Raw genomic sequence first — 22,162 nt, forward strand, 5'->3', positions numbered from 1 at the left:
GTTCCATGCTTGCTAGTTCTTGTTTAAATTTGTCTCTAAGTGGAAATGGAACTTTCCTGCATGCATGGACAACCAGAACCACTGTCTCATCTACATGGACCTTGTGTATGCCAGGTAGACATCCAAGCCCCTCAAAGACATCTGCATACTCTTCCATGAATGTTGTGTGTTTATCTTTGGTCTGTGAAGCCACTATAAAAACACTTTTCACCAGGTCGTGCTCTTTACATGCATGCAGACCTAATATTGTCCATACTCTCCTTTCTACAATTAGTAGCTGTGAGCTTAGATGTTGCCGTTTGTGTTTGAAGGTCACTGTACAGCCCTTTTTTACTGGAATGTTCTCTCCAGTGTAACATGTCATTAATTTTAATTTCACAGGATAAATCTTGCTCTTTTTATAGATAACAGATTCACGTGGGCTCCGTTGTCGAGCTTAAATGGAATTACTGTCTCATTCACAGTCACTGGAACAATCCATTCCATTTTGCCAGGAGCAGCTGTCTGCAGTGAATCCACGAAGAATTCCTCCATTTCTTTGTCCGCTGTGTATACCTTTCTCTTGGTATCCCCTATTTGGAAGCACTTTGCAAAATAATTCTTCTTCCCACATTTATAGCAGGATGTTCCATAGGCAGGACACATCTTTGGAATATGTCCATCTCTGCATCTGCTGCATTAAGCTTAACACTGTTTTGTTGTTGCTTTGGGAAATTCCTTGTGCAGCTCCTTAGCTTGTGCTTGTGTGGTCTCCACTGCCATACACATATTCTCAGCCTTATCCAGAGTCAAATCTTTTTCATACCATAGTCTTTCTTTGTCCATTATCTGGGATTCTGCAAACTATTCTGTCTTTAATGAGTGAATTTTTCTAATCTCCAAATTCACAGGACTTACTCAGTGTGTGAAGCTCAGCTAAGTATTGGTCAAAGCTCATACCCTATTTTCGGTCACAGAATAAAAACTTGAATCTCTCAAACATGACGTTTTTACTTAGAACTAAATACTCCTCAAATTCTGCCATCAAAGTGTCCAATGTAAAAGCTGTCTCATCAATTTGAAAACTTTTCTAGATGACCCATCATGTTCAGAAACATAGACACTTTCCATTTTCCATCAGTCACTCCCATTCCACCAGCTTCTAAATAAATGTTGAATCGCTGTTTGAAGCATTTCCAATTATCGGCTAGATTGCCAGTAAACTGCATTGGTGTTGAAGGACTTATCCACACTAACCTTAGAACAATTACAGCACAGAAACAGGGCCACTTCGGCCCCTCTATTCTGTGCTGAACCATTTTTTTTTCCTAGTCCCACTGACCTGCACTCTGCCAGTAGCCCTCCAAACTTCTCCCATCCATGTATTCTTCTTAAATGTTAAAATTGAGCCGGCATCCCACCACTCTCTGTGTGAAGAAGTTCCCCTTAAACTTTTCCCCTTTAACCTTTACAAACTATTATCTTCTCTTACTCATTCAGACATTTCTGAAACCAGTGTAATGCTTGTTCTTTCAAGAAGAACAACTTTAAGTGGCTTTAGTGCTTAACCGACTTATTTTCCTCAAACTGTCTGAAATGATTTCCAGGCGCAACCAACCAACGACGCCTGCAATCCCCATCATACGTCACTTCCGGTTTCTGCCCAACCGTGTGCTGTGCATGCTGGGAAATGGATTTCTTATTTACATGCAGAATAACACACCTTGTGCAGCCTTTAAATCACAATCTATAAATTTGTTGACACTTCTGAAACATAATTGCCCTTTCCCCATACTAGTTGCACTTCCCACACTTGAGTCATCCACCATATCAGTAGAATGTGTCTCTGCAATCTATTTATTATGAAATATGACTTGTAGTTAATCTTACTTTCACAGGTAAGTTTATTTTAAATTAAATTTAGATATAGAACACGATAACAGGCCTTTCTGGCCCACGAACCCGTTCTGCCTAATTAACCGAAATAGTGAGAGCATACTAACTCAGAACAGACAGAGTCTGTTTCAAACATGGTTCACTGGCACTGTAATAGCGTTGCGCTAACTGCTACATAAACTGTGCCACCCCTATTCTTTATTTTTAAGATATTTGTATTGAAGATTGGAGTAATACAAAAATAAAACTATATAATTATATATTGAAATACAAATTACAACAAAAATAAAAATAAAACTGTTAATTCAAAACCCCTACCACTATTTAAGGCTGGGGGGAAAAAATAACGTGTGGGTATCAAGTGGTGATAACCTGGAAATTGACAGCGCAGCATCAAAGCTTATAACAACCCTAAAACTTTAGATTATAGTATGGTCCATAAAAGGGCCCCATGTCTTTAGGAAATTAACATTTAAATCTTTAATAGCATATCTAATTTTTTTCTGAACTTAAATAAGGCATAATATCATTTAACCATTGTATATGGGTAGGTGGAGTGTTATCTTTCCATTTAATCAAAATTGCTCATCTGGCTATCAGTTTTGAGTTGAAGTCAACAAGGTGTCATTATCTTCCCTTATGGGAATTTAACTTTTTTTTTAAACCTAACCTCTTCCAATTACCCAGAGACTCGCACAGTTCTCCCAAATAAAACAGTGATTCTCCTGAACTTCTTCCAATGTTGCGCATTGATTCTTCCCTCACACTGATGATTCACACCTGTTTGAATTTTTTAATTTAATTTTAAATTTAGACATATAGCGCGGTAACAGGCCAGTTTGGCTCACGAGCCTGTAGCACCTAATTGCACCCAATTAACCTACAACGCCCAATACGTGGAAACCCATCCAAACGTACAAATTCCTTACAGCGTTGCACTAACTGCTAAGCCAACCGTGCCACCCCTGTTCAGCCTTATTTATTAGCCACTTTGCCCTCCCACTCTCTACTCAGGGACTCGTATAGACGACGCTTTCCTTATTCTAATATATCCTCATTTCAAAGTGTCATCCTCCAAGGCGTGAGCTACGATATTCTGAATTTCAATCTCTTTAATCCAACAAAGCAAACTCTGTGGCTTTATTTTATGTAGCTTTAATTCATTGACAAAACGGTTAAAAATTTTGCATTGCTTCACATTAAGACTTTCATTATGATGAATAAGAAAGTATTTACTGTATAATGATAAAAACGATATGTAGAGATAATAGCTTGGAGTAATACACAAACTTTAAAGAAATACATAAAAATGTATTTAAAGAGATGCAAAATAAAATTCAAAGAAAAATTTCTTGTGTTCACACTTCCTTCATATCTGGTTGAATAATGAGCAAGTCATTAGTCTGGGCGCATATTATGACATATTACATCTTCTTAGTCACTATGGTAACACTACAAACAATAGTTCTCTTAAAGAAACAGGCACAAAATTAACAAAGAATCAAAAAACACAAGCTTTTAACCTTTGCACTCGTGAATTTTAAAAAAGTTGAATTGAAGATGTTAAAAAACCGGAGGGCAGATTACTATTTGAATGGCAATAGATTAAGAGATGGGGAAGTGCAGAGAGACCTAGGGGTACTTGTACATCAGTCTCTGAAGGCGAGCATGCAGGTACAGCAGGCGGTTAAAAAGGCAAATGGTATGTTGGCCTTCATATCAAGAGGGTTTGAGTATAGGAACAAGGATACCTTACTGCAGCTGTACAAGGCCTTGGTGAGACCCCACCTGGAGTATTGTGTGCAGTTTTGGTCACCTTATCTAAGGAAGGATGTTCTTGCAATGGAGGGAGTGCAGAGGCAATTCACCAGGCTGATACCTGGAATGGCAGGAATGACTTATGAGGAAAGATTGCGCAAATTGGGATTGTACTCGCTGGAGTTTAGAAGATTGAGAGGGGATCTCATAGAGACATATAAAATTCTGGCAGAACTGGACAGAATGGATGCAGATGGGATGTTTCCAATGATGGGAAAATCCAGAACCCGGGGCCATGGTTTGAGGATAATAGGCAAACCATTTAGGACTGAGATGAGGAGGAATTTCTTTAACCAGAGGGTTGTGAATCTGTGGAATTCATTGCCACAGAGGGCAGTAGAGGCAGGTTCATTAAATCTATTTAAGAGGGAATTAGATCTATTTCTTCAGTATAAGGGTATTAAAGGTTACGGAGAGAAGGCGGGGACGGGGTACTGAACTTTAAGATCAGCCATGATCTCGTTGAATGGCGGAGCAGGCTCGAAGGGTCGAATGATCTACTCCTGCTCCTATCTTATCTTCTATGTTAAATGCTTCTTACAATTCAGTCCATAGCTGAAAATTTCAGAGCTGTGGTGGTATACGCCCAGGCCGTGATCCTAGTTGTGTTCAATCCCAGTCTATCCACTTGTATATACGGCAAACTAACGACTGATTTTCAAATCTTCATTGGTGAAGTAGAAATTACTTTTTTTATATGTGAATGAAATAATACCTCAAGCTGCTGGCTTTAAGTCCATTGGCTACTATTTATAAATGCTGTTTATTTTTATTTTTCCTGCATGAATTTGGTTGACATCTGTTCCCTTGAATTTGTGGTATGGACATGCTTTGGTGGACATCTTTCCCTTTGTGTTTTTTTATTTGAACACATTTTTTTTAATGCTACTTTTATCCATCTTGTCAGGAGATGCAAAACAATCATGCCCATGTGCTAACAGAAGAGGACCTGAAGCAAGCAGCTATTATTGCAGAAAGTATGATTTCAGTTAAAAAGGACAAACGAGAGGACAGGAGGAAGAAAACATCAGGTAGGTTTATAATTAACATAGAACACTACAGCACATTACAGGCCACTCAGCCCTCAATGTTGTGCCGCCCATATGGTCCTTAAAAAAAAAAACTAAACTCTCCCTACCTCGTAACCCTCTATTTTTCTTTCATCCATGTTCCTGTCTAGGAGTCTCTTAAATGCCCCTAATGATTTAGCCACCACTAGCATCCCTGACAAAACATTCCAGGCACCCGCAACTTACCATGTTGTCTCCGCTAAACTTTCTGCCTCCCTTTACGTTGTACTCATGTCCTCTGGTGCTTGCTATTCCTGGGAAACATGTACTGGCTGTCCACCGTATCTATTCCTCTCATAATCTTATAGACCTCTATTAAGTCTTGTCTCATCCTTCTTTGTGCCAAAGAAAAAAGTCCCAGCTCTGCTAACCTTGCTTCATAAGGCTTATTTTTCAATCCAGGTATCATCCTGGTAAATCTCCTCTGCAGTTTCTCCATAGTTTCCACATCCTTCCTGTATTGAAGTGACCAGAACTGAACACAATACTCTAAAGGGTGGAGTCACCAGAGATTTGTAGACCTGCAACATGAAGTCTCTAATCTTGAATTCAGTCCCCCTATTAATGAAGCCCAACATTCCATAGGCCTTCTTAACTATCCTATCAAACTGCGCGGCAACCTTGATGGATGTATGGATTTGCATCCCAAGATCCCATTGTTTATCCACAATGTTAAGCAACTGACCATTAACCCTGTACTCAACCTTCTGGCTTGTCCTTCCAAAATGCATCACCTTACACTTATGTGGACTGAGCTCCACCTGTTACTTTTCTGCCCAACCCTGCATCATGTCTATATCCTTTTGGAACCTTTGACAATCTTCAGCTCCATCCACAACTCCTCCAACCTTTGCATCATCCACAATCTTACTGACCCATCCTTCTGCCTCTTCATCCAGGTCATTTATAAAAATCACAAAGAGCAGGGATCCCAAAATAGATCCTTGCAGTACTCTATTAGTCACTGACCTCCAGGCAGAATACTTTATTTTCTTCCTGCAAGCCAATTTTTTTATCCACACAGCCAAGGTTCCATGGATCCCATGCCTCATGATTTTCTGAATGAGTCCTTCATGGGAGACCTTGTCAAATGCCTTACAAAAATCCATGTAGAGCACATCTTCTGCCTTAAGTTAACCTCATCATTTCTTTTGTTACCTTCTCAAAAAACTCAATTAGGCTCATGAGTGTCACCTTCCCTTCACAAAGCCATGCTGGCTATCCTTGAATGGACTGTTCTTCTCCAAATGCTCAAAGATCCTATCCTTAAGAATCCTTTCTCAATAGTTTGCTCACCACTGATAAGACTGTTAATTCCCAGGATTCTCCCTATTACCTTTTTTAAATAAGTGGACTACTTTTGCCATTTTCTAATCCTCTGACACCTCCTCTGCTGCCGAAGAGGACTCAAAGATCATAGCTAGTGCTCCAGCTGTCTCTTCTCTCACTTCCCACAACCACCTGGGACATATCACATCCAGCCCTGTGGGGTCTTATCAATCTTAATGTTTTTAAGAAGATCCAACACTTCCTCTTCCTTAATCTCAACATGTCCACCACACGTCCTTTTGTGAATACTAAAGCAAAACCCAACTTCCTCTGCCTCCAGGCACATAGAACACTACAGCACAGAAAACAGGCCATTCGGCCCTTCTAGTCTGTGCTGAAATATTCTACTAGCCATCGACCTGCACTCAGTCCATAACCCTTCAGACCTCTCCCATCCATGTATCTATCCAATTTATTCTTAAAACTTAAGAGTGAACCCGCATTTACCACGTCAGATGGCAACTCGTTCCACACTCCCATTACTCTGAGTGAAGAAGTTTCCCCAAATGTTTCCCCTAAACCTTTCTCTTTTCACCCTAAAGCCATGTCCTCTCTTAACAGTTAAAACAACAATATTTAAATTATGTTAGATTAAAGCCTGTAAATTAATATGTTTGTTGCAGATATTGAAGGACAACACATCCTTGTTTTCTCATGGGTAACCAATTTTTCCTTGTTTGCAATGTTAATATTCTTTGAAGTAATCAAGGTGGTTTCCTTTGGGCATTCTTTATCAGAATCTGAAACCCTTAGAGGACCAGGATTAGGGCCAGCTAGAACACAAAACCAAATTTGAGTCACTGCAGAGATTCTCTAGTCAAAATAATTGAAGCAAAATAATTAGTATGTATTTATGTATAAATACTAGAGAAACTGCACAGTGGATGGAATTTAAAACTGTTGCTCGAGTGGAGAAAAGTTGCCTTTAGCTTCATGCAAGAAGCAATACAATGCCTGGCTCAGCTCTGAAATAAGTACAGTTGCTTCAATGGAATTGTATGCATCAGTTATAGTCAGCACAAAACTAAATCATGCCTTTTCAAATGTTAGCACTCTTCTAAAACTAAATTTTGGGTTGAAAGGAAGCTTGGAAGTAAGGGAGATGGAGGGGGGATAATGAAAGACTGCAGCCACACAGAAAGAAAGGCTGGCCGAATTGGCAGAATAAATGTTACACAGAAATATGAAGCGATACATTTAGAAGAAACACAATAGAGACTAAAAGACAAAGTTCTAAAGGATGTGCAGTTATTGAGGAATACTGGCTGTGCATAAATTCTTGAAAGTTGAAGGGCAGATATCAAAATGTACTGTAGGACCTTGGGATTCCTAAATTGAGCCAGAGAGAACAAAAGCAGGGAAATTATGGTGAACTTATTCCAAAACAAGAGTTTGACTACAGTGAAGATTAACTAAACTGGGCCTAGGGTGAAGAATTTCAATTGTTGTGCTGAGTTGGAGAAACTTCATTGCTGCTTCTTGGAGCAAAGAAGGTAAGGAAGATAATGATGAGGTGTCTAAGATCATCTCTGGTTTAGATGGGATAAAGAAGCTGTTACAGATATTCCTAACTCAAAAAACAAAAAGCATAGATTTTTTTTTAATGGGGTGAAAAGGGACAAGGAAAATGTGGAGAAAAGTTATCTGTGCATAGGGAGTTACAATATGGGAATGGACTTAGTTCAGACATAGGCTCAGTGACTGAAATGGATTTTTTTCTGATCTGTTGCAAGAGAATTAAATGCTGCCATTCACCTCTCTGATGTTAGCTATGAATGTGCAATCTCATGTTTCAGACTTTGTTGTCAGGGTTTGTAAAGATAAAAATATTTTGTTTCAAGTAATTTTTTAATACCAGGCTGTTTTCACATCTTCCTTTCCCTCTGTTTAATCTGATATGACATTGAATTTGTCCATTCTAGTTTAGAGTTCCTCATTAATGGAAGATGCCTTTAATTTGATTTCCTTGCTGCAACTCCAGGTCTTGTTTACAGCACACTGCCACATTCTAGGCGCTTTCAAATTGCAGCACCTGGGTAGCCCTCCTGGGATCCGGGTGAAATTACTGGGTCATTTTTAAATTGCAGCCTAACCTAACTGTTAAATCACCAACTCGATGATTTTAAGAGGATGCCGCCCCCTGCGATGACATGGTAAGTGACACGTCACGCAGTAACAGGCAGCCACACAGTGAATCCATTTCTGTATAAAGTTCTCCTAAATGCCCCCCATCTCTCCCCCTCCCCCACCCCATGTCAGTTTTCCCTGCTCCCAGCCGTTCCACCACGTGTCAGTTTTTCCCTGCTCCCAGCTGTCCCACCCCCGCACTCCTGGCCGTTGGTCCCCCAGAGCTTCTGGCTTGTAGTCACTCCCCTGCTCCCAGCTGTCGTTCACTGCCCCCTACCCCCACCCCCACCCCCAGCGATCTGCTGCAAACGCGGTGGGGGTGCTGTCACGAAGTGCCATTGTTGAGAGCTGCCATGATCGAGGAGGGGGTGTCACAACGTGCCATTGCCACTTATGGGGTGGGATGCTGCCACGATGTTCCACTCCGGTTTGCGCCAATGGCTGTGTGGGAGTGCAGGAGCAATGGCCATCCTCCTTACCCATAATTCCCCACGCCATGAGAACCACTCTGCCAGTGATTGTGGCAGCACCTCTGCCCATTTGCAGCAGCGGGAAATCACGTACCTTCTTCCCCTCGCCCACGTTCACAGCAGCAGCACATCAAGGCAGCACCATGACGGCATCCTGCATTGAGTCAGCCAGGGGTTTCCCTGTGATGCGTGCACACAAGCGCTGAGGTCACCGGAGTAACCGGGTCTGCCATTACCCCTTACAAATCACTGGAATAGAACGCCCGGATAAGTTTCACTGAGTTCCCTGACCACCTTTGAGATAGGACTGGGGCCCGGTTGGGTTTTGACTGGGCTGACTCGGTTGGACCCTTTCACTAAGCAAATTGGCCAGTTAACCTCATTTTACATGGCAATTTGGAAGGGCCTACCTAGTTAAGGATGATACTTGAATGCTAATGACATATTGTTACATGTCCCTTCAGCCCCTGTTCCCTCAAATCTAACATCCAAATAGAACTTCTCTGCAACTGAACAAGCATAAAACATAATGGACAGCAATCTGGGGATGCTGTGGTGGTGTAACATGGGAGGAATGGTTCAAAGCTGCTTGAATTCATATGATCCCCAAAGCAGAGAAGACAAACGTTCATTCTCCTGCTGACGCTGATTTAACATCTGCATTTCAATCATGCTCCACCAGAAGGGACTGGAAGTACCCGAGCAGGAGGTGGTGGCAATGCAAGAGAAATCAAGACCAGAAAGAGCAAGAAGAGGGGAAAGAAAGATGAGGATAGTGATGAAGAGACACCAAGTCCAGGTTTGTGTGTGTGAAATCTAATTATTAACAAATCTTCTTTATTTGTTATCCTAGTGAATTACCAACTAAATTTCTAATATTTACTTTGGTTTGCCATAATTTAGTTGCCTTTAGGTGCTTTCTAAGGTTTAATTTGCAAATATTTATTATACTTTTTTAATGAAAATTTACTATCTCAAAGGTTGACTTCATCTTGGAACCAGTATATCAAATTATTAAATGTTTCAGTACTAAAGATAATGATTTCTGTTGGTTTCCTGTTCAGGATGAATAAAAATTTAATTAAAATTGTTCATGATGAAGATCATTTTATTAATGTGACAAGATGAAGTCATCTTCACCTGTATTCAGTAAAATTTAAAAATTTTAAAAGGCTTGATTCAGGGAGGATGCATTCCTTGGTTGGAGGCAGTTTTGAATCAAGGATCATATTCTCAGTAAAACATTTGGCACTGAGGCTAAAAGGAATTTATTCACTCAGTGAAGCACTGAAACTGGAATTCTGATTTGCAGAAGGCTTTAGATGCTAAATCTTTGAATGTGATGAGGTAGAAAGATTTCTAGACCCAAGGATCATCAGAAGAGAATAACTCTTGTTAATATGGTACTGATATTAAGGAATAGCCATAATCGTATTGAAAGAGGGAGCATGCTTGAAGGCCTGCTCCTGATATTTTTCAGTGTTTTCTGTATTCTTTGTTTATTTTAAATTCACCTGTCAAATTTCATTATCAGCACCAGTTCCCACTAATCTTGAGATCCTCTTTGCTTTCCATTATTACCTCTCAAATTTTCTCAGTTGATAACCTGTCTGATTGGACTATTTTTCTTACAGTCTTATGGATTCCACATTACTCTTGGTCTTGCATGTTCTGGGATGGTGCAACACGCAAAGGAAGCATCTGATGTTCCCTCAATGACAACCAGTGCCAGGGCTTCAGGCGTTGGTGAATATGTAAACAAGAAGTCTATGGCCAAATTGATCATTGGGGTGTTGCATAAGGATAGACTAATGCACCCAAATGAATGCTGACAGTTTCTAGACATTGCACTAGAGCTTTCTGTAACAGTACTTCAGTATTAGCCCCGGGAAGTGCAGTTTTTATTGACCAGAAAGTAGAAGTTATCATGCAAAGGAAACTGAAAATATAAGCAACAATTGGAGGATGGTGCTGAGCTTTGCACTAATGATTTAGGTTTTCTTCTTGGCTTTGTAGGTAAACACAAGCCAAAGGAAGTGACTTTCATGCCAAAAGGTCAAATTGAAAACATTTTGAAGAACCACAATCAGGAGTGTCCAGCGGAACTGATAAGTGAACTCGCAGAGCACTTAATCAGGTAAAAGCACAACAGATGGCAAAGTGTCATTTGCATGTACTGTTCACCTACATTCAAAACCAACTTGAGCACTTGATCTGTGATTATTGGAATGAATTACGGACTGGGAGCCTGAAAGGGAAATTGACATTACTGGAAGATTGAGATGGAAATTGTAGTTTTTTCAATTCTTAACATCCCATGCTGGCTGTCAAATGCTTACGTCAGCTTCATCTACTGAAAGAAAGTAGAAGGTCCTAAACTGTTGACTGGTGTCTCAGCAGGTGACCATGGTCTTTCTGAATGTAATGTGAAAAAGAGAGTCTGATATTATCAGAGAAAGAAATATGCATTCATGTAGTGCCATACATGATCTTTGGGTGTCCTTCATGTCAGTTTGCAAGCAATATAGTATTTTATTTTCATACATTTGCAATTTCTCCCAGCTGCAGATCAACAATGAACAACATTATAGATATACTTTTTGATATCTGTCATTAAGGTTGGGGGGAAGCAAAAAAATAGATGTGAGATTTTAACTCTGTAATTGAAATGATCTAGATCAGAGGTGTCAAACTCAAATTCACGGAGGGCCAAAATTAAAAACTTGGACTAAGTCGAGGGCCGAACTAAATATTTATTTGGCCCGCGGGCCAGAGTTTGACATGTGTGATCTAGATGGTAAAAAGTAAGCCATGAAGTGAAACACAAGTCTGCAGAAGTATAATTGTAGTAAAAAAAAAAAAATGGTGGAGGAACTCAGCAATTCACGCAGTGTTCCGAGGAGGTAAAGATATATAACCAACGTTTCAGGCCTGAGCCCTTCTTCAAGGTGACCCAAACAATATTAACTACCTGGCCATACTATCAAGCCTTCGGCCAACTTATGGAGAATTGCCTAGGATGGAGCATTACAGCTATGAGGAGAGACTGGAAAAGCTGGGTTTGTTTTCCTTGCAGGTATCTGAATTGAAGTATACAAAATCATGAGGGTCATGGCTAATATAAACAGTGGTAAAAAAAAAAATTTCTGCCTGGCAAAACCAGGGTCAGAATTTTAAAAGATTTGAAGATTTTTTTATTATCCAGTGGTGGTCGGAATCTTGACCATATTACCTGAGGAGACACTGGTGGCAAGAACTCACACAACATTCAGGATGTACTGTATTTAAATGAGCATTTGAAATGCTATGGCATGGGAGACTACAGACATATAAGTTATAAGATGCGCGCTTAATAACCAGCTCAGACACAATGAAACAAATGACCTATTTCTGTTCTGTATGATCCTGTGGTTCACTTTAAATGGGAAGTGTCGGAAATCTCACCACCCGGGCAGTTTGTTTTACAATATTGAATACTGTTAGATTCACACATCAAAGGTGCTTCATGGTAATACCAGAAAAAAACTGATACTGAGCCAAGTGAAAAGATGGTAGACAGGTGGTCAAATGTTTGATTTTAAGGAAGGCCTTCAAAAAAAGGAGAGAGTTGGAGGGGGTTAATAATAAAAGAATAAAAACTGAATTCTCAAGTATTCACAGAGAATCACTATGATTTGTGGGTCTGTTTTTATATGTCTGGATGATTTGACTCTCAAATCAGTGATTTTTAACTATCAGTTTTGGCTTTTGGTTAACAGTTTTGAGAAATTCATTACACTTTATCTATATTGGTTATAATAATAAAGTGAAATTGCACTATTAATGAAAATTTATATATTTCTGCGTATGTTCTTCCAGACTGAGATTTACCATGCATTTCTTTTAACAGACCATTAAATAAAAGCTATCAGGAAGTTTTACATTCAGTGTTCACATCCAGTGCCTCCTCTACTTCAGGGGCTAGACGGAAAAAGACTGTAAAAGAACTACAGGAGGAGGTCTCACAATTCCATAACAATATAAAGCTGTTTGAGAAAGGAGCCAAACTCTTTGCAGGTAAAATCCAACTGCATTAATGCTCTATGATGTGCTTTCAATCAAATTAATAAGATGTTCCAATGGAATCTGGGGATTTGTGGAAATGTTCTTGCAACGGCTTACATAATACAAAAATTTGGTGTGGTCCTGTGGGTGATTTGTGCTGCAATATTAGCCAGTGAAAATGGGATTATTTTGTATTTAAACTGTATGATTGTGATTTTTTTTTAAATTATGAATTCTAATGTTGTATAGGGCCTAGCTGAGACCACACCATAAGTATTGTGTTGAGTTTTGGTTTCCTAATCTTAAGGTCATTCTTGCTATTGAGGGAGTGCAGTAAAGGTTCATCTTCCTCATGTCTGGGATGGCAGAATTGATGACTGAAGAAAAACTGGATACATTAGGGTTATATTTATTGGAATTTAGAAGAATGAAGGGGACCTCACTGAAAAATAAAATTATAACAGGACAAGTCAGATTAAATAAGGGAAGACTGTTCCCGATGTTGGAGAAATCCAGAACAAGGGGTCACAGTCTGCAGATAAGAGGGTAAGCCATTTAGAATTGAGGTGAGGAAAAATCTCTTCACTCAGACTTGTGTCACAGAAAGTTGTTTAGGCCAGTTCATCAGATATATTCAAAAGGGAGTTGGATGTGCCCCCATTGGATAAAGGTATTGAGGGGCATGGAGAGAAAGCGGGAATTGGGTACTCGAATTATGCGATCTGTCATGAACTTATTGAATGGTGGAAAAGGCTCAAAAGGCTGAATGCCTTCTCTTGCTCTACTTTTCTATTTTATTTTAAATTTAGGCATACAGCACAGTAACAGGCCATTTCAGCCACAAGTCCATGCTGCCCAATTAACCCCAACAAAATATCAACAAAGAACCACTCCTTTGAAAATGAACAAATTAATTCCTATTTCATGACACTAATAATATCCTGTGAATACCTAATGAATCTATCAATTATTTTTGACACCTTAATTTGATCCAATATGCATGGGCTTTTGAATGACTCTTTGAAAAATCACTTAATGATTTCACTTTTAGATTGTCTTAATTGAACTAGAAGATCACCTCCTTTCTGGATTAAGCAACTTTTGTAAAGGCAAAGTGATACTTGACATTTCAGATGATCTTGTAGCTATGTCTACACAGTTTCTAAATTTACAGTTTCCAAACTATGGAACTATAGACAAAACTGAGGAACATAGTAATCGGCTTCTAGAGGACATATACAAGCTGTAAGATTGGTGAATTAATAATAGAAAACTTGCCGGTGTCTGACAGATCAGTCATTTTCAGACTAATTTAATGTTGTTTAAAAAAAAAAACCCGGAATCATGGATAAACCTTTTGCTTTGACCTTTAAGCATTTCTATTATGTATAGTTATAACTGATCTTTGCATGTGCAATAAATACAGGGTTATTAATCTCTGAATCTACAAGTAAAGGAACACCAAACATCTTGGTGATGTATTCCTAATATGTGATTGATTTTTTTTCAATTTGCAGCACAGGAACAGGCCCTTCAGCCCATCATATCTGCACCAAACAAAGATGCCCAAATTAAATACTTGTGCATGATACATAAGCCTCTATTCTCTACATATTCATGTTATTACAAGCTCATGTTTTATATAGTGATTTGGGTGTTGTAGCAGGCTGCAAACATTCACAGTTTTCACAACATTTACAGACTGCATGACACCATCAGGTCCAAACTATAAACAAGGTTGATGCTCTCAACAATGGTTGCTTATTCAGGGGAAACAGATGGTGAGAGAGGGTCATGTAATTATGAGTCATGTGATTGGGACACATTAAAGAAACAGAATTCAGTACTGATCAGCCAGCCATCTGATAAACACAGAGGCAGAATGACTCTGTGTGGAAATGGGCATTTCTACTATTCTCCTTGTCTGGGGAATTATTGAACACCATGACCATTGTAATGGTCATTTTGATCGACCCATATCTAGATAAAGGAAACAGGAGAATTCTTGCATTGGATCGTGACCATTGTAATGGTCATTTTGATCGACCCATATCTGGATAAAGGAAACGGGAGAATTCTTGCATTGGATCGTGACCATTGTAATGGTCATTTTGATCGACCCATATCTGGATAAAGGAAACGGGAGAATTCTTGCATTGGATCGTGACCATTGTGATGGTCATTTTGACTGGGTTTTGGAAGCCTCGTTGAAGTCACACGTTTCTTTTCCTTTGTGCAAGGATAAAGGGAATTGTGACAATCCTTCATATGAAAGAACATTTCTCTGGAAGCAACTCGACAAGGATCCGTGAGCTTTCAGTTGTCTGATAATTCAATTTTTCACCTCCTTCATAATTACTTCTGAGCATCAGTTTAAAAGTCTGAGTTTCAATACAGGATTTCTAAGACTGAACTTTGGGAATGACTTTCCAGAATTGTGCCAAAGCTGTAATGGTTTGCATATTTTACACACACACACTCGCATATTCATGCATAGTTGAGGTAGATTTAAGTAAGATGTAATATTATTAGTAATTATTAATAAATATATTGTTTTAAAAAATAACACTAGGTGAATTTCTATTGCTGTTGGTCTGCGCCATAATAATGTATCTGACTTGAAGCCTTTTAAATGGTACTATTTTATCTGCTTCCGTCACTACTCCTAGGAGCCTATTCCAGGCACCTACCACTCTATTTTAAAAAAATGCCCCACTCATCTCTCTCTCTCTCCTTTCTTAGATAACAGTTACATTTGCTACTTTCTCCCTTGTGGAAACAGTTCCAGAATCTATGAACTGCAATTTCTAATTAATTTCAGATTTCTAGTATTTGTATTTTTTAATCTTCAAAATGCTACAAATACATAGCAGGTCTGAAAAACAAAAGTTAACATTTCATTTTGTCTCACACTGGCCCATCCTTCCACAGAAGTCGCCTAACCAGAATTTTCTGTTTTTATTTCCTGTAAAAAATAGAACCCCTGTTCTTATCTCTTTGCAAATTGTTTAATCATTAATTACAACTGTGCGGTCCACTTTTTAAATTTTGTTCCTTACTCCTGGTACACACTCTGAAAGGAACTACTTAGTTTCTTTTTCATATAACCATAAGACGTCGGAGCAGAATTAGGACATTTGGTCATCAGGACTGCTCTCCCATTTGTCTGACAACAAATTCCATATATTTTCAATCCTATGGCAAAAAGGGTTCCTCCTCATTTCTGTTTTCAAGGGACGTCCCTTTATTCTGAGGCTGTGTCCTATAGTCCTAGACTCTCCCACTACTGGAAACATGCTCTCTGCATCGTTTATCCAGGCCTAGCGAGTATAAGCTTAAAACCATCAAACATTAGCCCTCTCATCCCCAAGATAATTCTTGTAAACCTCTTCTGGAACCTTTCCAATGCTGGAACATCCTTAGATATAGAGCCCAACAACTCGCAATACTCCATTTGTGGTCTGCCTCAGAATTCCATCCTTGCCTTTACATTTTAGTCCTCTCTACATGAATGCTAACATTGCATTTGCCTTCCTCACTACTGACTCAACCTGTAAGTTAATCTTTAGGTAATCCTGCTTTCTGAATTTTCTCCCTATTTAGAAAATAATTACTTAATTCTGCATGGTTAGTGTAGAGGTTAGTGTAATGTTGTTACAGCGCCAGCAATACTAGCTGTCTGTAAGAAGTTTGTATGTTCTCCCTGTGTCTCCAAGGCTTTTCCACAGTGGCTGCAGTTTCCTCCCACTGTTCAAAGTGTATGAAGATCAATTGGAGTAATTGAGAGGCATTAGCTCGAGGGTCGTTATGCTGTATGATTAAATTTTTTTAAATTAAAAATTCCTTCTACCAAACTTAATGACCATACTCTTCTCTATGCTTTATTCTATTTGCCACTTCTTTACCCATTCTTTTTTTTCCCGAGTTCACTTATCGTCTGGTTATGCAAGTTCAAAGGCAAATATGACCAGCTCAGGAAGGCAACTTAGTTGGCATGTATGAGATGGGCTGAAGAGCCTATTCTCGTTGTGTATGTCTCTGAATTTATAACTCTTGATCACAACTATCAAATCTTTCCTTACACTTTCCAATATCTTTTGAAGTATTTTAAGATGATGTACACCCTATCAAAAGGAAGGAATTTAGTGTGCGAGATTCCCTTTCCTATTTACCATTTATCCTATTAATCATGTAATCCCTACATTATGCTTTCTAATTTTTTATCATCTAAGAACTATTGATGTGGCCATTTGGCATGATATAAACAGCAAGTGTGGTTGTTTACTAAACATGTTGACTTTCAAATTCTCAATAAAACTCATCGGCTTGTTCATCCCATTTACTCTAATTGTGCATCCTTTGTTGGTTATGCCATAGATGATGCACAAGTTCAACTAGAAAAACATTTATTGAAGACCATTTGTACTGATGTATCCAACCTCCTTTTCAATTTCATGGCTGGAGATCTAATGATGGCAGTGGAAACTTACACTTCAATAACATCTGAGGTAAGGAGAAATTGGCAACTATTTGAACAAAGCATTCTTACTCTTTGCACCTACTGGAGCTAAAGTTGTATGCTTTTTCATGTCCAGCTCAGATTGAAAATTTTGGCAAAACTAGCTGAGGAATCGAGAGGTCCTCTCTTGAAGCTTCATAATTCACTGAATGGCAAAGTAAGTTTTGTTTCTTCTGCTGCTTTTATTTAGTAAGTACTTTTCAATCATTTATTTTGCAGCTGGCTCTGCTGGTATTGTGTCGTGTGCAATCTTTAGTAAGAAACTCTTAATATGTAGGGTTTTGTGTAGATTGTTCCATTTATATCTCCCTCTGAATGCCAGAGCAAGCCTGCAAGCAATCCCTCCATTAGATTGTTTCCACTGTCATCCTGTTTTCACCTGTCTGCCCTTGCTTTTGCCCTTGTGCAATATCATTCAGTGACTGTCAAGTCAGATCATCTAGCTGCCTTGTCAAGAATGTGTAGTGGTGTTGTCTGAGCTGTTAATTGTTTAGTTACATTCTGGGGTCACAATCTCTACATTGGAGCTTTGTACTCTGCTTTCATTTTACCTGAAGTAGACAGGAGAGATAAGAATTAACATTTTTTTATCGGGGCATGCATAAAAAACTGTAGTTAAATGGTATAAAACGCACCATATATGAATGTGAAATTTAGGTAGAATATAAGGGATCCTAAAGGATGCCAAGGCATACCCTACCTAACATTATTCCCATGATTCTGATGATTATCCCAATCATGGGGAGATGGTGTTGGGCATTTTGTCTTTCTTTCCGAAATCATTTTATTATTCATTTACAAGTTGACAACACCAGCATTTATTGTCCAACCCTATTTGCCTCAAAATTGAGGAGGCAGTTAAGTGTTAACAATAGTGATGGATTTTGAGGTACATGCAGATAGACGAATAGAGAGCTTGTGAATGAATTGGAAGTGCTGAAGAAAGCATTGAGCGATCTAAGATGGTAATCATAGCAACCCTGATGAAATCATGAAGGTACTTACAAAATTACAATGAGGTTACCTGTTGCTGGCCTCTTCTTTCACCTCTGCTCTTTCTCCTGTATAAATAGAAGAAGACAGACATCCCATCGCTGAACATATGCTGTGCATCTGTTGGTCCAAACTAGGACTTCCAATTGGCAACTATTTTAATTCCCCTCACCATTCCCACACAGATGTGTCTGTCCTCAGCCCATTCCAGAATCTGCCTACTTATCTGCTCCTCAATGTCTGAAGGCTATATCGGGGCCTCCCAATATATGGACTACTCCCAATAGAGTGATTGCTCCCTTCCTGCTTCTGTTGTTCAACCACACTGGCTCAGTAGACCAGTGGTTCTCAACCTTTTTCTTTCCACTCACATACCACTTTAAGTAATTCCCATGCCATCATTGCTCTGTGATTAATAAGAGATTGCTTAAGGTGCTATGTAAGTGGGAAGGGAAGGTTGAGAATCACTGCTCTAGACCCAATTGATACTGAAATATTTTGCTTGAGAAAAAATTGTCATTGGCCCATTTCCTTTGGAGTTATGAAACCATGCACATAACGAAGTCAATTAGGTACGATTAAAACAGTGCTTTTCACACTTTTTCTTTCCACCCACATACCACCTTAAGCAATCCCTTAGTAATCACAGAACACCTATGGCACAGGGAATATTTAAAGTGGTATGTGAGTGGAAAGAAAAAGGTTGACAACCATTGCAGTAGATATTTCCTCCACAGTGTCCTCTTTCTGTAGCTGTGATATTATTTCTCATTAGTAATGATACATTCTTCCCCCCTCCCACTGCCGCCATCTTTACTCCCTTCCTATCCCTCTTGAAACATTGAAGTCCTGGTACCTGCAACAGCCAATCCTGTCCTTGTGTCGGCCACTGAATTGATGGAAATGTAATGGCCACAATATTGTAATTCCACGTACTGATCTATGCTCTGTTCATCTCACTTATTCCTAATAATTCTTGCATTGAAGTAAACACATTTCATTCCTTCCAATTGACGACATTTATGCTCCTTTCACTGCCTGTCCTTCATCATATTCACACTGCACATTGTATCAACCTTTCCTTCAATTCCTCTGTTCCCTGACCTATAATTTCTGGTTCCCATTCCCCTGCCAAACAAGTTTAAACCTTCTCCAACAGCTCCCACAAACTTCTCTGCCAGGATATTGATCCCTTTCCAGTTCAGATGTAACCTGTCTTTTTTGTGCAGATCCTATTAATCCTGAAACCCTGCCTCCTGCACTAATTATATACCCACAAATTCATCTGCCATATCATCCTATTCTTATGCTCACTGGAGTGTGGCACATGCAGCAATCCTGAGATGACTACCCTTGTGGTCCTGTCTTTCTGCATCCTACCTACCTACCTCACTGTATTTGCTCTTCAGGTCCTATTTTTCACATGTCATTGATTATATGTACCACGACTTCTGGCTGCTCACCCATCCTTTTCAAGATGCAGTAGTCCAATCTGAGATGTTCCTGACCATAGCACCTCAGAGGGAACAACCATCTCTTTTGTGTCTCTGGAATCTCCTGTCCGCTCCTCCAACTATTGAATCCCATTTCACTACCGCTCTCCCTTTCTCCCTTCTGAGCCACTGGGCCAGGCTCAGTGCCAGAGATCTAGTCACTGTGACTTTGCCCTGGTAGGTCATCGTACCAACTCCTTCAGATGAAATTTTCTGATTGAGTTAATAAAGACTTTTGGTTGACTGTTTCCCCCCCCCCCCCCCCCTTCAGTGTATTGAAGAGTTTCTTTCCATTTTGGATGATGTAACAGAAGTTTGTGGAATTATGCTCAGACGGGGAGATAAAAAGAAAGAAAGGTAAAATTCAAAGAAAATTTTTCACATTACAAAATTATGAATTCTAGAAATGTATGTTGCCATGATTTTGGAGCAATTTTACTTGGGTAATTCTGACTGTAAATTCTTTAGAAGAAAATAATAAATAACATCAGTTGCTTAGAAATTGGACATTTTTGCACATGTCATTCATCAATGCGGTATTTTCCTGTTGAAGTGTTTGCATCCATTTCCTGTGAAGTCCCACCCATTAGCAAATTGGACTCGATACATTTAGGTGTCAATCACCCACACACGTTTCATTTGCCTTCCTGATTCCCTGTGCATAATGACATCATGAATGTGTTTGGTGTTCACTTTAAAATTAATAACAGAATTAGGTCAAAATGCCACAACTATATCCTTTATCATCAGCATGTAATATTCACATTAACATCTTACTTCTCTCCCTACCTCCCCTATATCATGTAGAAATGTCACTAAAAGCATAGGCCTATGTTGTCAGGCTCATTGTGTGAATACTGTAAACAATTGCACTCAGTGTAATGTTCAGGTCATGTTTTAATACTTTTAAAGGAGGAAAAACTTCAGTAAGAAATTCTTAGTCTGAAATTCTTCTAACGTTTTTCAAGTCAGCATTAACACAAAGCATAGCATCCATTAAAAATCTCTAAAATCAATTTCTAGGAACTTTTAAAAATCTCCTAAATGAACATCTCCATTGGATTCAGATGTATTTATTTAAGGAGGGAAATATATTTATCTCTCAATTATTCAACTATTCCAAATCGTAACTCTTAATATTTTAGGAATGTTTATAATTGAAAATGTGATCAGTATTTACCATTTTGGATTTGGGCTGTGTTGCAAATTGCTCAGAACAAGGCCAGATCTTAATTTTATGCTGACATGACTTTGAAATCCAAGCTGACTCATCCAATATGCCCTCTTGCCCTAGGCAAGTCTTGTTCCAACACAGGCAAGCATTACTTGAACAAGTCAAAGCCACTGAGGACCCAGCACTAGTTCTGCACCTGACATCAGTTCTGTTGTTCCAGCTCTCAACGCAGCACATGCTCCATGCGCCTGGCAAATGTGTACCTCAGATTATCAGTTTTGTCAGCAATAGGATTCCCGAGGTAACTTCACCAAGTGTTGAATGTTTTCAAATTGCTAATTTCTTTTTGCAATTGTATGTATTGCATGATGCTCTTTATTTTTTTATGTATTAATTTTTCCGCATCTGAGTGCTGCTAGTATAACTCAGATTTCATCAAACCAGGCCCTCCTTGTATTCTATCTCAGTAGTCTCCAACCAGACAGCATCAATATCGATCTCTCTAATGTCACTTGTCCCTCCCAGATCTCTCTCTCTTTTCCCCATCCTCCTTTCTCCTTTCCTCCAGCTCCTACCCCTTCTCTCAGAGAGAAAATTTCTCAGCCCTTTGCCCTCCTCCTATCACCTCTTAGCTCTTGCCTCTTCCTGCCGGTATTCCCCGCTTTCCCTTCCCTCTCCTCCCCATCCTTCTTAAACCGGGCATCTGCCAGATTTTCAGCCCTCCTAAAGAAAGGCTCAGGCTCTAAATGTCAACTACCCTTTGCTTTCGATGGATGCTTCACGATCAGCTGAGTTTCTACAACGTTTTTGTGTATTTCATCAAGTCGGTACTAATTTTTTGTCACAATTCTTAGCAGCAAGTTGCAAGAGTACTTTCTAATCAATTTGTAATGTTTTTGAGGATCTGAATATCAGACAAGAGAATGTAAAAGGAGAGAAATCCATGTGAACACACTCCAGAGAGAATGAGGCAAGTGAAATAGTTGAAGGAACAAAGAAATGTTCAACATATTTTGAATTACACTGGCAAAGAATTAAATACTCTCACATCACAAGAGAAATAATATTAGATAAACTAATGGATCAAAAGTAGAAACAGAAAATGCCAGAAATATTCTACAAGTTAGGTTCTGGAAAAAGAATCAGAATTTATTGTCATAAACAAGTCCTGAAATTCATTGTTTCTGCAGCAGGATCACAGTGTAAACATTCATATTATAAGCATCTTATGACATTTCTATAAAAAAGTG

The 22,162-nt window shown here is 39.1% G+C and overlaps 1 protein-coding gene across 5 annotated transcripts in view; it reads left to right on the forward strand.

Annotated features, from left to right (window-relative positions):
* Window positions 1-22,162, forward strand: part of ufl1 (UFM1-specific ligase 1) — a 77,747-nt gene that overhangs the window by 50,180 nt on the left and 5,405 nt on the right. The window contains exons 11-19 of one of the 5 annotated variants that reach the window (XM_069887104.1): window positions 4,601-4,724; window positions 9,372-9,488; window positions 10,706-10,826; window positions 12,579-12,745; window positions 17,111-17,241; window positions 17,329-17,409; window positions 20,010-20,095; window positions 21,133-21,213; window positions 21,814-21,882. In XM_069887104.1, coding sequence (XP_069743205.1) covers window positions 4,601-4,724; window positions 9,372-9,488; window positions 10,706-10,826; window positions 12,579-12,745; window positions 17,111-17,241; window positions 17,329-17,409; window positions 20,010-20,095; window positions 21,133-21,213; window positions 21,814-21,820 — 915 coding nt within the window. In that variant the 3' untranslated portion in view covers window positions 21,821-21,882. Of the gene's footprint in view, window positions 1-4,600; window positions 4,725-9,371; window positions 9,489-10,705; window positions 10,827-12,578; window positions 12,746-17,110; window positions 17,242-17,328; window positions 17,410-20,009; window positions 20,096-21,032; window positions 21,214-21,813; window positions 21,883-22,162 lie in introns of those variants that run through there. The other 4 variants (XM_069887101.1, XM_069887103.1, XM_069887100.1 and 1 more) reach the window with 4 other exon arrangements.

Source organism: Narcine bancroftii, chromosome 6 (assembly GCF_036971445.1).
Source record: "Narcine bancroftii isolate sNarBan1 chromosome 6, sNarBan1.hap1, whole genome shotgun sequence".
In the NCBI taxonomy this organism is placed as follows: domain Eukaryota; kingdom Metazoa; phylum Chordata; class Chondrichthyes; order Torpediniformes; family Narcinidae; genus Narcine; species Narcine bancroftii.